At 44.2% G+C, this 17,862-nt stretch overlaps 1 protein-coding gene across 1 annotated transcript in view; it reads left to right on the plus strand.

The window, feature by feature from the left end:
• Positions 1–13,574: 13,574 nt before the first annotated feature.
• The window catches only part of OPHN1 (oligophrenin 1), a 279,239-nt gene continuing 274,951 nt past the window's right edge, over positions 13,575–17,862 (plus strand). Inside the window, exon 1 of the mRNA XM_020967237.2 lies at positions 13,575–14,168. Within this exon, the coding sequence (XP_020822896.1) occupies positions 14,015–14,168 (154 nt within the window). The 5' untranslated portion in view covers positions 13,575–14,014. The remainder of the gene's footprint in view (positions 14,169–17,862) is intronic.

The following is a 17,862-nucleotide window of genomic DNA, read 5'->3' on the forward strand; positions in this document are numbered from 1 at the left end:
ATATTCTTTAGCTCATTAATCTCCTACTCCAGTGATTTAGGTTCAGTTATACTTCGAGCTTAGGTTATGGGGTTTCTCCAAAAGGAGTACTTAGTGTATAATATGAATCAGGCATGGGACAGTTATTTATTTGCTATATAAAAAAGAATTCTAAATATAGGATACTCACAAGCAGGCATTTGACAAAAACAAACTTAAAACAGGATTTATAATTATTGTTATAATCTGTTGGGAAGGCTAATATTTAAACTTCATCAAAACACAAAGCAATTTAGGGGTAGCTAGGTGGCGTAGTGGATAGAGCTCTAGCCTTGAGTCAGGAGGACTATACCTGACCTCAGACACTTGACACTTACTAGCTGTGTGACCTGGGTGAGTCAATTAACCCCAATTGCCTAACCACAAAAACAAGAAAACATAAAGCAATTTGCAGGACAGCTGTATTTTACATTTTGCCTTGGTTCCACACTGTCCAAACAATTGCTGGCATATATCTTCTAGTAAAATGAAATGGGCTTGGGCCAATCTTCTTGTTAGTGACAGTCTTCTCTCAGAGCCCTATAGTCACTAGGGATGCCTCCTTGGGCCACCAGTCAGTTCTGACTTGAAGGGATCCAGGATGTCCACAACCTTCTAACTCACAAGGTCACTGCCAAACCCAGAGTATATCTGGGAAACAATGTTTGATCACATATTCAGGAAAGGAAACACAAAATGGAAAAGGTAGCCATGAGCCCAGGCTCACAGGGCCAATTGCATGAACTATGCTCCATTGGTGGAGATTGATAGCTTGGTGTTACCTGCTACTGGGAGGGGTGGAGTTGGTAAGAGCTAGAGAGAAGAGAGATTCTGGTCTCTCCACTGCCACTGCCACCCCTCTGGTGCAGGCTCTCATCACCTCACACCTGGATTATTGCAATAACCTTCTGGTGGATCAGCCTGCCTCAAGTCTCTCCCCACTTCAGTCCACCTAATTCTTGTTCTCTCCTATCCAATCAACTGCAGTAGCTCCCTATTTACCTCTGAGATAAAATATTAAATCCTCTTTTGGCTTTTAAAGCCCTGTACAGTCATCTTACATGTTACTCTCCTTCACATGTTCCCCTGTCCAGTGACACTGGCCTCTTAGTTGTTCCATGAACGTGACACTCCATCCATCTCTCAGCTCCAGGCATTTTCTCTGACTATTTCCCATGTCTGGAATGCTCTCACTCCTCCTTTTGGCCTCCTAGCTTTCTTGAAATCTCAGCTAAAATCCCACCTTCTGTAAGAAGCCTTTCCTGGTCCCACAATGCCAGTGCCTTCCCCCAGAAACCACCTCTAACTTACCTGGTACGTAGCTTGTTTGTGCACTTTCTCCCTGAGCTACTTGAGGGCAGGGACAGTGCTTTGGCATCCTCAATGCTTTTTTTTTTTTTGGTGAGGCAATTGGGGTTATGTGATTTGCCCAGAGTCACACAGCTAGTAAGTGTTATGTGTCTGAGGTCAGATTTGAACTCAGGTCGTCCTGACTCCAGGGCCAGTGCTCTATCCACCGCGCCACCTAGCTGCTGTTTGTATCCTCAATACTTAGCACAAGGGGGGGGGGGGGGGGGGGGGCGCAGAGCCAAGATGGCAGAGTGAAAGAGTGACATGTTTTGAAAAACTAACTCTATTTCCCTTAATCCTATCCTGCCCTCCCATCTATTCTATTCCTTCTTTTGACCCTGTCCCTCCTCAGAAGTATTTACTTCTGATTACCCCCTTTCCCAATCTGCCCTCTATCACCCCCTGCTCTCTTGTCCCCTTCTCCCCCTATTTTCCTGTAGGGTAAGACAGATTTCCATACCCAATTGAATGTGTATGTTATTCCCTCCTTAAGCCAAATCCTATGAGAATAAGATTCCCTCATTCCCTCTCACCTTCCCCTGTTTCCCCTCCACTGTGAGAGACTTTTCTTTTCTGTTTTTGTGTGTGAGATAATTTACCCCATTCTACCTCTCCCTTTCTTCTCCGAGTATCATCCTCTCTCATCCCTTAATTTTATTCTCCAGATATGACCCCTTAATCTTCAACTCACCCTGTGCCCTCTATCTATCTATATATACATACATACAATTTTTTTCCTTCAACTACCCTAATACTGACAAAGTTCTCATGAGTTACAAATATCATCTTTCCATGCAGGAATGTAAACAGTTCAATCTTAATAAGTCTCTTATGATTTCTCTTTCCTGTTTACCTCTTCATGTTCCACTGGAGTCCTGTATTTGAAAGTCAAATTTTCTGTTTAGCTCTGGTCTTTTCATCAGGAATGCTTGAAAGTCCTCTATTTCACTGAATGACCATTTTTTCCCCTGAAGGATTATACTCAGTTTTGCTGGGTAGGTGATTCTTGGTTGTAATCCTATCTCCTTTGCCCTCCGGAATATTATATTCCATGCCCTGCGGTCCTTTAATGTAGAAGCTGCTAAATCTTGTGTTATCCTGATTGTGTTTCCACAGTACTTGAATTGTTTCCTTCTGGCAGCTTGTAATATTTTCTCCTTGACCTGGGAACTCTGGAATTTGGCTACAATATTCCTAGGAGTTTTCCTTTGGGGATCTCTTTCAGGAGGAGATCTGTGGATTCTTTCAATTTCTATTTTGCCCTCTGGTTCTAATATATCAGGGCAGTTTTCCTTGATAATTTCTTGAAAGATGATGTCTAGGCTCTTTTTTTGATCATGGCTTTCAGATAGTCCAATAATTTTTAAATTCTCTCTCCTGGATCTATTTTCCAGGTCAGTTGTTTTTCCAATGAGATATTTCACATTGTTTTCTAATTTTTCATTCTTTTGGATTTGTTTTACAGTGTCTTGATTTCTCATAAAGTCACTATCTTCCAATTGCTCTATTCTAATTTTTAAGGAAGTATTTTCTTCAGTAATCTTTTGGACTTCCTTTTCCATTTGGCCAATTTTTCTTTTTAGGGCATTTTTCTCCTCATTGGCTTTTTGGACCTCTTTTGCCATTTGGGTTAGGCTATTTTTTAAGGTGTTATTTTCTTCAGTATTTTTTTGGGTCTCCTTTAGCAAGCTGTTGACTTGTTTTTCATGATTTTCTTGCATCACTCTCATTTCTCTTCCCAGTTTTTCCTCTACTTCCCTTACTTGCTTCTCAAAATCCCTTTTGAGCTCTTCCAAGGCCTGGGACTGATTCATATTTTTCTTGGAGGCTTTGGATGTAGGAGCTTTGACTTTGTTGTCTTCTTCTGGTTGTATATTTTGATCTTCTTTTTCACCAAAGTAAGATAATATAGTCTGACTCTTTTTGCGCTGCTTGCTCATGATCCCAGCCAATTACTTGAGTTTTAAACTCTTTGTTAAGGTAAGAGTCTGCTTCCAATGTGGAGAGTGTACTGTCCCAAGCTTCAGGGGTTTGTGTAGCTGTTTTCAGAGATACTTGTAGGGACCTGTAAATTTTCAGTTCTTCCAAGGTGGTATGATAAGGGGAGAGGTGTTTACTCCTTTCCTGGCCTGTGACCACAAGTATTCCTTTCTGTCCTGTAACTGTGAGGAGGGTTCCTCTCCACAGCCACTCCAAGCTCCACCACGCCAGCGCTCCTCCTCACCCCAGCACTGCCGCCCAGAACTGTGACCCAGATCCACACACGGGCAAAGCAAGAGATTCCTGCCTCAGCACTGGCAAAGAGATCCCTGCAGTCCCTCTCTGATCAGCCACTGGATTCCCCCTCAGTCTGTGGGCCAGAAGCTTGGGAAGCAGCTGCCCCCCCAGGGCTACGCTCTTGGGGAATGGAGCTGAGACCACGCCTTCCTCTCTGACCACAGACAGAAGCAGACTTTTCCCACTGACCTTCTAAGTTGTCTTTGGCATTGGTGGATTGAGGAGTCTGGGAACCTCCACAGCTGCCCACGATTCAGTCCTCTGAGGCCTGCTCCAGGTTTGCTGCGGCCTGTGCTCCCACTCTGCGCTGTGCTCCCAGCCCGGCGCGATACACCTTTCTGATCAATCATCCAGGTTGTCTTGGGCTGGAAATTTGTTTCACTCTGTCTTTTTGTGGGTTCTGCTGCTTCAGAATTTGTTTAGAGCCATTTTTTATGAGTATTTGGAGGGGTTTGGGGGAGAGCTCAAGCAAGTCACTGCTTTCACTCAGCCATCTTCCTCCCACAACTTTCTTAAATGATGTGATCTGCTGATGACCATTCTCAGCCTTATGTAGAGATTTTTGTCAAGGTGTAGGAATTAGTTCAATTTTAATCCAATGGGCAAGGTATCAAGCTTGGTACCAGGGTCCTATGAAGCTTAATAAGGCAGGGATGCTGACCTCCCAAAATTCATAATCTAGCTTTGTAGTTTAAGGCTCTGCACAAAGTAAGTTATTTGAATTTAGGGTACACAAATAATGATAACATGAGAGCAGTGCAGGCTGCTTTTGGGAGAAAAAAAACCCCAAACCTTTGTAAGAAACATGTATAGTCAGGAAAAATAAGTTCCCACTTTAGCCATGTAAAAATTCATGTCTCATTCTGTATCTTGAGTCCATGTAAAAATTCATGTCTCCTTCTGAATCCTGAGTCATCAGCTCACTTTGAGGAGGTAGTTCTGATTGCTCCCTGCTTTGATCAAAGTCCTAAAGTCTTTCAAAGTTATTTGTCTTTACAATATTGCTATTACTGAATAAATGATTCTCCTGGTTCTGCTCATTTCACTTTGCATCAGTTTATATAGGTCTGCCCAGTTTTTTCTGAGACTATTCCTTTCATCATTTCTTATAGTGCAATAATATTCCATTACGTTCATATACCGTAATTTGTTTGGCCATTTATTCCACAATTGGTGGGAACCCTCTCAGTTTCCATTTCTTTGCCACTACAAAAAAAAGCTGCTATAAGTGTTTGTGTATGTATGTGTTTTCTAGGGGTATAGTCTTTGGAAGATTCTATCCTTAAATTTTCAGTGTAAGCATTTACACTTCAAAAAATGGGAAATGCCTCAAATCAGGGCTTGATTTTTTTTGTTTTGTTAACTGTCTAGATTTTAAAAAGTTAAAGAGAAAATGATAATGATGAAGATTAAACTTGAAAGTGTGCTGTGTATACATTTCTTCCCCCTACCCCCAAGGTGGTTGTTAAACATTTACCAGCACACCCTTGGTCTTTTCCTTCTTTCTTTGATCTCTTTGGGTTTCTTGGCCTAATAGTATTGCTTGGGTCAAAGGATATGCAGAGTCTAGTAACTTTGGGGACATAGTTACAAATTGCTTTGTAGGTGCTCATGCTTTTTGCAAATCTCCAGAAAATCCTGCCATCCCTGTATTAATCAGCAAAGGGATGTAGTATATAATTTGGCCACCAGGTGGTGCTACTCTCAAGGACCTAGCTAAGTGATTTCATCAGAGGATCCAGCATAGGCATGCTGGAGCCTCCCTCACTAGAGTTTGCAGTATTCCCCCTGCTTACCAGATAGCTCTTGCCTACAAGTTCTTAGACTCAGTTCCCTCCCCTTTAGGGCACGACTGGAAGATTTAGTTGCCCTCACTTGCTGGATTCAAAATTTAGTCTAGAAGAGAAGAAATTGACTTTTGTTCTGAAATATCAAAATGATAGTTTCAGTTTGGCTCTTTGCCCCATGCTATTTCTGGGAGATTTCCTTCAATATGACTGATGAGCTACATTTTACAGAAAGAAGAAACAGAACAAAACAAAATAAAAAAGGGAGCAATCCACAGCATGGCCACATGCATTTTATTTTATTGGATAAAGAAAATTATTAAGATGACTATTAAGAGCTACTCTGTAGAGTACTCAACCTGATTGCTTCCCACCAATCCTCCTAAACACCTGTACCGTTCCTGGGGGAATAGAAAGAAGGATTAGGGGAAAGAGGCACATGTCTAGGACTACCTCGTATCAACTCTCAAAGTAATTGGAGAAAATGGGTTTATGAGCAATATTTCATGGGGGAGGTAATATTTGAGATGAGCCTTAAGGCCTGTTTCTTCACCATCACTTCTATTTGACTTCTGCTTTCACCCTTTGTCTCCCTATATACATTTAGAAAGAAACCTCTTAACAATCTCTCTGTTCTTATTTTATTGTTATTGTTCTCTTGGGTTTCAGTAATTGTTCATCCTTCCTTTATTTGTTACTTGTGGTGTTTGAGGAGCAAATAATTTCTTCAGGTCTTGCTATCTTTTGAGGAAAGTTTTGAACACTTCTTTTTTTATTGAACATCCATCTCTTTTCATTAATAGTTGGGCTCAGATTTGCAAGATGAAACCTTAGGTTGCATCTTGAGCTCCTTTGCTCTTTAGAACACATTATTGCATTTCTTTCTTTGGTTTCTGGTAGGTACAAAATGTCTTGTCTTATTTGAATTTATTTTCCTTTATATTTTTTTGTGTGTGGAATTTTATTTATTTATTTTTAGTTTTCAACATTCACTTTCATAAGCTTTTGAGTTTTAAATTTTCTCCCCCTCCTTCCCTTCCCCCCTCCCCAAGGCAGTGGGCAATCTGATATAGGTTCTACATATACATCCACATTAAACATATTTTCACATTAATCATATTGTAAAGAAGAATTAGAACCAATGGGAGGGACTACGAGAAAGAAGAAATAAAACAAAACAAAATTTTTAAAAAGGGAGAAAATAGTATGGTTCGATCTGCATTCAGACTCCATGGTTCTTTCTCTGGATGTGGATAGCATTTTCCATCATGAGTCTTTTGGAGATGTCTTAGATCCTTGCATTGCTGAGAAGAGCCAAGTCTATGAACATTAGTCATCACACAATGTTGCTGTTATTGTGTACAATGTTTTCCTGATTCTGCTCACTTCACTCAGCATCGGGTCATGTAAGTCTTTCCAGGATTTTCTGAAGTCTGCCTGCTCATCATTTCTTACAGCACAATAGTATTCTATTACATTCATATACCACAACTTGTTCAGCCATTCCCCAGTTGATAGGCATCCCCTCAATTTCCAATTCTTGGCCACCACAAAAAGAGCTGCTAGAAATATTTTTATACAGGTGGGTCATTTTCCCATTTTTATGATCTCTTTGGGATACAAACCTAGAAGTGCTATTGCTGGGTCAAAGGTTTTCCTTTATATTTAAATGTCTTCCCCCTGGTTGCTTGCCAAATTTGTTGTTTGCCAACGGAATTGTTAAATTTAATCACTATGTGTCTTGGAGTTTGCAGCACAGAATTTTTTTTTCTGGAGGTGATTTGGTGGATTGTTTTGATTGACACTTTGTTTTCTGTGTTTAGAAGATCTGGTCAGTTTTCTTGTATTATCTCTTGCATTATAGTCTTCAAATTTTTTGACTTGTCTTGTTCTTTTGGGAGCCTAAATTGTTTCTATACATCCTGTCTTTGAGATCAAAATGTTTTGCTTGTGTCAACTGGACCGCAACCAGCCTCTAACCTGTGCGTCGCCAAACCCAAACAAACAGAGCAGGCCAGAGACAGGAGAGTCAGGACACAAAACAGAGGTTTAATTATTTTGAGAGTGAGGAAAATGATGTATGCGTATGGAACCCCCTTTCCCCAAGAAGGAGGGTTTAGCATGCTGGACTAAATAAAAGCAGGCGTTATATATACCCTGGGCTGGACCATGACATAATCATTCTTAGGTGTTGAGTTATTGTTCCCACAGGCCCTGTGGGAACAGCATTGTCTCAAGTCTTGGGGGTCATACCCACTCTGTGGGGCACAGAACCAGAGTTCTGTGATAGGAGCAGGAGTGTAGTACCTGTCAGTGACAAGGAACAGGGATTGTGAATATGATGGATGGCCCTGGGAAATTGGGAAGCTAAATCTCTCAGTGAACACCAGGTGCTGGTCTAAACAATATATTTTGCCAGAGGGTGATATTATCCTAAGTGCAAAGGATTATTGTTACTGCCAAGCTCAGGACACAGCTTGCTTGACAGGCCTTAGCTGTGGGAAACAGGGTATCTCCAAAATATTTTGACACTTATATGGAGATCATGCTTTCTTTTAATGTTACTGCTTTTGACTTCTCTTCTTCCAGATTGTCTTTCACTTCCACGTATTTGCATGCTCAATCAGTTATTCTTGCTTTTGTTTCTTTGGTGAGATTTGCTACCATATGTGTTACAGTTTTTCTATTCTGCCAATTATTTCTTCTGTGCAGTCCATAAATTCTGCTTTCCCAATTCTTAGTTCTTTTTTGAAGCATTCAGGAATATCCTGCTGTGGTTTTATGCTTTCATGGGAATCCACAGTGTCCTCTGCCTCATCAGATGTTGATTGGTCTTGTAATATTTAGCCTGAACTCTTTTACCTGATCTGGAGGCCATATTTCCTCTTGTTATTAATAGCTTCCCTGTTGTTTCAAGGTCTTTGAGTTTTCTTCCTCTTCATAGCTTTGGTAATTTCAATCTTATTTCCTTATTTTCCCCTATTGCTCAATTTTTGTTTTTACTCCCTCTCCTTTGATTGAAGTTTCTCTGAGGGCTAGATCTCAAAGTTGTCTCTGCTTCCTCCCAAGATGGGCAATTCATGGTTCATCAGCCTTGGTCTCTACCTCAAGCTTCTAGAGGGACAGAACTGGCTTCATTTGGATGCTGGACTCTTTCCCTCAGACTTAGAGCCATTCACACATGAGTCCTGCCTCAGTTCCTTCTGTTCCCCAGTTCTCTGGCTAGTTCTGTTGTGGCATAGAGCACTGATTCCTTGTGTGTTGCTGTAGCAGCCCCAGCAAACTTCTGCCATTTGGATTTCCATAGGGAGGTGGTAGTATAGAGTTGAGTTTTGTTGCAAGCCCTTGGGTTTCCTTGTTGGGGGAGAGGTGGAGAGGAATGCTGAGTGAGCCTGTTAAGGATTAGGGATTATTAGCTTTCTCTGGTATTCTTTTTTTTTTCTTTACCTCATTTGGGTTTTTGATGTCCTGGATTGTAGAGACAGTTGAAAAGGCTTTATCTCTTGTACATAATTTCTATTTTCAAGAGATTTGAAAGGTCATGAGGATGGGAGAAAATGGCTCGTCCTCCATTTGACCTTCCATATGACCTAGAAATATCTGAGATAGATCTTAAAGGATAGGAAGGATTTCAAGAAGTAATTATGAGAGGGGGGATGTAGGAGAAACTCTGTCCCACCTTCACTTGATGATAGCACTTTTCTACTTGTACTTTGTAAGTGTAGACATCTAATTAGATTTAAATCAGCCTTAAAGGGGAAAAGGTCATAGAATTAAATGCAAAAATGAAACTTCTCTAAGCTGTAGCACTTTGATTTGAATAAGCTCTTAAGATCTTAAGAGGCAATACTAGAGTATGCTAAGTTTCCCTTGTCTCCCACCTACATCAGGCTGTATTTTTCTAGCTTCTGTCATAGGATGGTCTTACCTAAAGATAATTATGACCTCTGAACAAGTCTATGTCTGAAAATGTTCTTGGTCATTAATAGAAAGAGACCCTCTTGAGAATCCTGGCCTTCCTCTAGACGTTATGCTCTTCACTGCATTGGCCAGCATTGTTAACCTTCTTTCTACAGTGGAGAAGAGCCCTCCCCCAACCAAGTGAATTACAAGATAATTCACAGTATTAGTGACACCATTGCCACTAATAATTGTAGTATTTCCACTTACTTGTGGAAAATCATTATCTTTCACAACAGATACTTACTCCATAGTAACAAACTTGTTTTTCTCTCTCTTTTTTTAAAGGCAATTGGGGTTAAGTGACTTGCCCAGGGTCACACAGCTAGTAAGTGTCAAGTGTTTGGTCTGAGGCCAAATTTGAACTCAGGTCCTCCTGACTTCAGGGCCTGTGCTCTAGCCACTGTGCCACCTAGCTGCCCCTTTGTTTTTCTCTTAAATATTTTCTTTTCCCACTCCTTTCAACTCGTGGCTCTCCCTGAGACCTGGCTCCCTTCTGATGACACACTAGATTGCCCCCACAATCACCCTCACTTTTTCACTTATCTATTTTTCACTTCTCTACCGCCTGCTAACATGTCCACATCTCCCCCATTTTCCAGAACCCTTCCTTGATCCCTGCCAGCTATTCTATCTCTGCTCCTTTTTGTGGCCAAAAAGAAAAGGTCATCTACAGTAGGTACCTCCATTTCATTCCTTCTCACTCTCTTAACTCTGCAGTCTAGCTTCCAACCTCATCATTCAACCAAAGCTGCTCTCTGCAAAATTACCAATGATTGAATTGTCAAATCTAATGACCCTTTCTCAACCCTCCTCCTTGACCTCTTTGCAGCCTTTGATACTGTTGATTGCCCTATTCTCCTTGATATTCTCTTATCTCAGGTTTTTGGGGACATGACTTTACCCAGGTTATCCTCCCCTCTATCTGACCTACTCCTTATTCTCCCTGGCTGCATCTTTTTTCAGCTCACATCCACTAAACTTGGGTGGCCCCCAGTGCACTGTCCTGGGCCTTCTTCTCTCCTCCGTCTATACTATTTTGTTTGGTAACCTCATCAGCTCCTATGGATTCAGTCACATCTATGCTGTTGATTCTCAAATCCACTTACCCAGCCCTTACCTCTCTGTTGACCTGTAGTCTGGAATCTCTAACTGTCTATATGACATCTTTTTACAAATTTTTTTTTCTTTTTTTGTGAGGCAATTGGGGGTTAAGTGACTTGCCCAGAGTCACACATCTAGGACATATTATGTGTCTGAGGTTGGATTTGAACTCAGATCCTCCTGACTCCAGGGCTGGTGCTCTGTCCACTGTGCTACCTAGCTGCCCCGTATATGACATCTTGAACTGGATTCCAGAAGACATTTTAAACTCAGTATGTCCAAAACAGAACCCATTCTTTTCCCCCAAACACTCCTAATTTGGTATTACTGTTAAGGGTGCCATGAGTCCCTCAGGCTTAAAACCTAGGTGTCACTAGGCAACCCTCTCAGCCCCTACATCCAATCTGTTGAGAAGGCCTGCCGATTTTATCTTCATACCATCTCTTGCATGTGCTCCTTTCTCTCCTCTACGACTGCCACCACCTTAGTGGGTGACCTTCTCACACCTGGACTATTGCAATAGCCTTGTGTCTTTGCCATAGTTTCTCTCTACTGCATACTTATCTGTCCTTTATCCAGCTGTCAAATTGGTCTTCCTTAAGCACAGGTCTATGTCAATTCCCTGGAGTCAATAAATTCCAATGGCTCCCTATCACTTCCAGGATCAAATATAAAATCCTTCAGAACTTTCTCTTCCTGTTTCTTACAGCTTATTCTCCTTCATATACTCTGGGCCTTGCTGATACTGGCCTCCTTGTTATTACTCAAACAAGAGACTCCATCTCCTGACTGGACATTTTCACTGGCTGTCTCTCCTTCCTGGAACTCTCTCCCTCTTGATCTGGAGATCTTGGCTTTTCCCAGGCTTCCTACAAGTCCCAACTAAAATCCCACCTTCTACAGGAAGTCTTTCCTCACCCCCTGTAATTCTTATGCTTTCCTTCTGCTGATTATTTCCAATGTATCCTGCAAGTCATTTCTATACAGTTGTTTGCATGCTGTCTCTCTTATCAGACTAACAGCTCCTCGAGAATGGAAACTGGTTTTTGGCCTTATTTGGGAGTATCACCAGTGCTTAGCACTGTGCCCAGCATATAGTAGGTGTTAAATACATGTTTATTGACTGACTTGCTGACTTTACTGATAAGTGACTACATTGGGGTTGGGTCATATGAAATGTGATGACTATGAACTTGCCCAAACAAGTTAGAAAAAATCAGGAGACCTAGATTACAGTCCCAGGTTTGACATTGACTCACTGTATTCTTTACCTCTGTGAGCCTCAGTTTCCCCATCTATAAAATGAAGGAATTGTAATCCATAATCTCCAAAGCCCTTGCCTATCTTGAATTCTTGTGATTACTGATAACCCCCACCTGGTTTTCCATTTTTATGAGTTTTTATTTATATGGTGTTTTAAAGTTTATAGCCACCCAGTGAGAGAGTATTATCATTCCCACTTTATAGAAGGGAAGGAACATTTATATGTGGCCTCCTATACAATCTAGCCCATACAATAGTTTCCCTGAGGAAAATGGGGAGATACTAAGTGCTTTTTTTTTTAAACAAATATTTTCCCATTTGATCTTTACACATAAAGAAAATAAAACTCGGAGAGCATGATACTACCTTGCCTCCAGCAAGGTAAGGGACAGCAAGGGTTTCTAACCCAGCTCTTTTCCCTTCAAGTCAAGAGATGCTTCCACTATAACCCAATGCATCCCTAGGAGAGCTCCAATTCTTGTTTAGGGAAACTGAGGCACAGAGGGAGCCATTTGACTTCAGGCAGATACAAGGGCTGGGAGGGGGTCAGTGCTCTTTGCATCCAGCTAGTCCCCAGTGGGGCTCTGCATGGTTTACTGGTACCAGGGTGCCCTAGACTTAATCAAAAGGAAATGAGGAAAACCAGTGGGAGAAGAGAATACAAAGAGAGGAGGAAAACAGAAGGAAAGGGAGAAAAAAGCAGCCGCGTAGTAAATAGTCTTTTCCTAGAGTGGAAAGGATGCCCGATTTGTAGGCAGGGGACCTGGATTCAAATTCTGACTCTGCTACTTACTGCTTGTATAACTGGGTAAATCACTTCCTCTCTCTTGGTCCTTAGAGCCCACTCTGTAAAAGGAGAGGGTGAGGGGCAACTAGGTGGCGCAGTGGATAGAGCACCGGCCCTGGATTCAGGAGGACCTGAGTTCAAATTCGGCCTCAGACACACAACATTTACTAGCTGTGTGACCGTGGGCAAGTCACTTAACCCCACTGCCTAGCCAAAACAAAAAAAACAAAACAACACCAAAAAGGAGAGGGTTGGATAAGCTGGCCTCTGAGGTCCCTCCAACCCTAGATCTAGGGTCTTTGGGTTCATAAAAATGAAATAAAATAATATAAAATAAGACAGCCAAGCCGTCAGGGTCACTCCTGACTGGCCCCGCAGCCGGAGCACCTGCTCCCTTAGACTTTGCAGAGTTCTATTAGGACGGGGAGAGAAGGAAGGGATGCTCTTGGTGGGGTGGTGTCCTTTGTCTGGGAAACGGAAAGACTACAACTCCCAGACCGCCTCGCTTTCCAGATGGAGACCGAGGGCTCCAAATGCTCCCCAGTTTCCGCAGGGAAGCGCCGGGCTCCCGCCGCTATTGTATGGGGCTTTCTCGGTTTGTCTTAGTCTCTCCCTCTTTCTCTCCTCGACCCCTCCCGCCTGCCCGAGGAAGGCAGGGCTTACACCCGCGCAGCGTTAACCCTTTGCGTGCCAGCAGCCAGGGAGTCGCGTCGGGAGCCCGGGGAGCCCGGGGGCCAGCTGGTGTGCCTTAGGGAAAGGGCAAGGAGGCCGCCGGCGGCTCCAGAGGGCTCGGCCTGGGGCGCTCGCTAGCTTTAAGAGCGGGCCGGGCCCCGGGACCTCGGGGCTGCCTGCGAGCCCAGCAGCAGAGGAAAGCGGGCGGGGGCCAGCTAGGGTCACGATCAAAGGAGCCTTCGGAGCTGGAGGGGACTGTCTAGCAGCTAATCCCGGGGAGGGGCGGGCGGCGCTCAGGCCCCGCCCCCGGCCCGGCCCGCCCCGCCCGGCCCGCCCCCCCCCCGGCCCGGCCCGGCCCGGCCCGGCAGAAGTGATACGTTCGCGATTGTCCAGGAAGGAGCCGGGGCGGGCTCGAGAGGCCACTTTAACTGCGGCCGCCGCTGCCTTCGGGTGGCTCGTGCGCCAGGGCGGCCGAGGCGAAGCCGGGGGCGGGAGAGGGCTGGGAGCATGTGGAGCGCTGGGCAGCGGCCGGCCGGGCCCCCACAGCTGTAGCTCGCCGGGTCAGCCGAGGGAGGGAGGGAGGGAGGCATTCGCAGCCCGGGGCAGCCCGCGGCTCCCGTGGAGCTCCTGGAGCGGCGGCCCCGGCCCTAGTCCTGCCTGAGCCCCGCCGCCAGTGCGGTGCCGTGCGCGGTGGTGCGGCGCCCCAGCAGCTGATGCGCCCTCTCTGGACTCTCCCGCTCTCTCTCTGTTTGCAGTGTGTGTGGCCCCGCTCCGCGCCCCGACCCGCATCCGCACCATGGGGCACCCCCCGCTCGAGTTCAGCGACTGCTACCTGGACAGCCCCGATTTCCGCGAGAGGCTCAAATGCTATGAGCAGGAGCTGGAGCGGACCAACAGATTCATCAAAGACGTGATCAAAGACGGCAACTCCCTCATCGGCGCTATGAGAAGTAAGTGACCGCTGCCTCCTGGTCCCCTCCGCTCACACACACACACACACACACACACACACACACCTGTCTGGGGAGCTGCCCGCTGGCTTGGGTTGGGGGGAAGGGGCTTCACCTGGCGCTTACGGATCCCGTCCGAACTCTGCTCCCCTCCCTGCGTCCCCTTCGGGAGCGCTGGCCTTATAAGGTCAGTTTCTCCGTTGTGTGCCAAAGGACCCCGCTCCCTGGCAGATGCCTTTCATTGGCAGATGTCTCGCTCATCCGCCATGCTCGGGGTAGTGGGGCCTGTGGCCGGGTGACAACAACCTGAACAGATGCCTGGTCCCAAAGAAGAATTGCAAAAAGCCGCCGGGATCTGGGGAGTGCTTATCTGGTGCTGAAAGTTCCTTTCCCGAGGATTATTTTTATTATTTCTATTGCTTATTGCTATTGCCATGGTTATGTTTGCAGATGAGCTTGAGGACCGGGAAAAGACCTGGGGAGGTGGGGGGGGGCGAGTGTAAATATACGGGCTGGGATCTTCCCCACAAAGTATCTTTTGCCCCAGCTACATTTGTCTTGAGCGTGCTGACCTGAAGTCGCAGTCAGTTTTAGCCTAAGTAGGGATACGTGGGTTTTCAGCTACCGGCTCCTGTGGCCGTTGAGTAGGGATCAGGGCAGGAACAAAAGATATGCCCTTGGATGGGTAAAGATAGCGAAGGGGGTGGGGAGGATGAGGCTGGAGAGATGGGGGCAGGGGGGTCACTCCCTGAAGGAACCTCTCACTATGCCGGCCTTCCTGGATGGTCACAGCTGACTCAGAGGCTTGGAACCGCTGTGTGTGTGTGTGTGTGTGTGTGTGTTTGGGGGGGGTGTATTTCTGCCTGCTGACGGGAGGCCAGAAGTAGAGTAAGAATAATAAACATCGGTTCAGGCAGACCCACCCTTTCTGCCAAAGCATATACCCTGGAGAACGGAGGGCTAACATTGGGTGGAGCAATCCTTAACTTTCTTTCTTCTTGGCTTGAAAATGGATTATGAAATTTAAAACCACTGACAATATAAACTGTTTTCTTTTTCTTTTCTCTTTCTTTTTGAGTCAATTGACTTCCCAAGTGCCTGTATCTGGGCCCAGTGTGGATGTCTGAGGGCAGGTGCAGTGGGGTTTAATTGACAGTAGTGATCACAAGCACTTAATGAGTACCTGCAGCTAGCTATCAGAGTCCCTACCTGCAGGCAGCTGATATTCATTCTTCCACTTGGGTTTAGTACTTACCTCAGTGTGACCCTGGGCAAGTCACTTCCCGGCTTTTGGCATCTGTTTTCCTCATCTGTAAAATGGGGACAGGATGGTTTCAAATCCTAAGATTTGGGAGAAGAAATAGTGCTGGCCTTGGGAATGTGGCAGCCACATTGCTTGTTATCGCTGGTTTCCAGCTTCAGTGACCTTTCTCTTGGGAGTTTACATTCTCCCTTGACTTACTGCTTGTCAGTAGCAGTTGGGCTCAGGTAGTCTGAAAAGGCTTCCAAGTCATTTTGTTGCTTGTGACCGTCTAAGGCTTTATGCAATAGAACCGTGACAAAGAGCACCTTCCTGGCATCCTCTGGGTGCCCTCCTGGACTTCTAGGCTGTTGGGTGTGTCCATGCATAATACCATAATTCAGTTCACCAAAGCTTAAAGAAAGGCTTGTTCTGTCAGAACAGCAGGAAGGTGGGGTCGAAGGGGGAGAAAATGTGTTTGCTGTAATTGTTTACTTATTAATTAGATGGTGGCTTTATATAATACCTGTAGTCTCTAGCCCCAGAAAGGGACAGGTTATGGTATTCGCTAGGCTAGAAAACAATAGCAATTGCCTGGTGAGAGGCAGGCACTGATTAAGATTATAAACACACACACTACTTTGAAGGGGAGGAAGAGGATTCATATCAACACAGAGTTGAAAGGGACCTTGCAGTCCTGTAGTGTAACTCCCTATAAAATGCCATAATCTAGTCTATAATGCTCTTTAGCAAAAAACCATTCAGTCTCTGCTTGAACTCCCCTAGTGACAGAGAACTCACTACCTTGCAAGGCAGTTTATTTCATTTTTGAGACCTTCTCATTGTTAGAAAGTTTCTAAGTCAGAGTAAAGCCCTTTTTTGACATTCTAGGTGTTGTTTGCTCTCTCAACCTCTCTCTTCCTCCTCTCTCTTCCTCCCCCCTTTCTTCCTCCCCCATCTCTCGGTCCTTCCCTCCCTCTCCTCTTCTTTCCTGAAACTTGCCAGATCACGTAACCCCAAAATCTATAGATGTGGTTAGAAGAGGTCTAAGAAAAGAATGTGGCCAGATGGGCCAACTTGCTAAAGCCTTTGTCTTCTATGGAGTTTGGATGCCGAAAATAGTGAAGGTAGGAAATGTATTCCAGCCATGAAAGCACCCTCCATTTTCTCCTGTCAGCTGGAATGGATGTTAAACACCTGCTCTAGCTAGAAGCTAGAGCAAGATACTTGTCTTATCCAGACCACAGAATTGTTTGTCTTCCCACTCTGCCCTTCCTTAAAACTCTCCAAGCCAGGCAGCTTTAATATATACATCAATACTAATAGCAACCTATCTTTGTCTTTTAATGATAACTTGTTTTAATGTCACTTTCATTTTTGGATATATCCCTTCTTACTCCCCTAATATCCTTTTTTGAAGATTTAATTAATTTTTTTCTATCAAACTTTTTTTTTCTCCTTCCCCCTTCTCCAGAAAAAAGAAAAACAAAATCCTTGTAATAATTGAGCATAGTCAAGCAAAACAAATCCTCATATTGACCATGTCCAAAATATGTGTCTCATTTTCCATATTAATCCACCACTTCTCTGTCAGGTGGTGGGCGACCTTCTTTATCACTGGTCCTTTGGAATCATGGTTGATTATTATTGTGATCAGAGTTGTTAAGTCTTTCAAAATTTTTCAGCCCCTTACTGTCCTTTGTAACAAAGCCATGTCTTGCAACAAAGGTAAAAAGGAGGGGAGAGAGAGGGAGAGAGAGAGAAAGAGAAAGAGAGAGAGAGAGAGAGAGAGAGAGAGAGAGAGAGAGAGAGAGAGAGATCTATGAAGTCCAATCAACACATCTATCACATCAGACAGCATGTGCAACCTCCATAGGTTTCCCTCCTTCCCCAGAGAAGGGAACAAGGTAAATTTTCTCAACTCTTCTTGAGTCCAAGCTTGGTTATTTTAATTACACAGAATTCAGAGGTTTTTTTTGTTTGTTCTTTCCATTCATGTTATGGTCATTGTATATTTCATTTTTCCTGGCTCAGCATCAGTTCATGTTAATCTTCCCATGCTTCTCTGAATATTCTATATAGTCTGCATCGCAATATTTTATTACGTTCATAGATCACAATTTGTTTAGTATTCCTTGATCAGTGGGCATTTGCTTTGTTTTTGGTTCTTTGCTACCTCAAAGAAGGCTGCTGTGAATATTTTGGTGTATACAAAACACTTTTTTCTGGCTTTGATTTCCTTGGGGTAGAATGAATTGTGGTGCTTTTTGGATTCAGAACTGTGATTTTATTGGTATATTAAATGTTCTGTGAAGGAACTCCCTGTATCAAAGCAAGTCAACATCTTTTTACCAACTTACTGTCTTAGAGATTTCCTAGGACCATTGAATGGTTTAGTGCAGGGATGGGGAACCTTCATCCTTGAGGCCACATGTGTCCCTCTAGGTCCTCAAG

This window comes from Phascolarctos cinereus, unplaced genomic scaffold, assembly GCF_003287225.1.
Source record: "Phascolarctos cinereus isolate Bilbo 61053 unplaced genomic scaffold, phaCin_HiC Scaffold_8;HRSCAF=390, whole genome shotgun sequence".
Lineage (NCBI taxonomy): Eukaryota > Metazoa > Chordata > Mammalia > Diprotodontia > Phascolarctidae > Phascolarctos > Phascolarctos cinereus.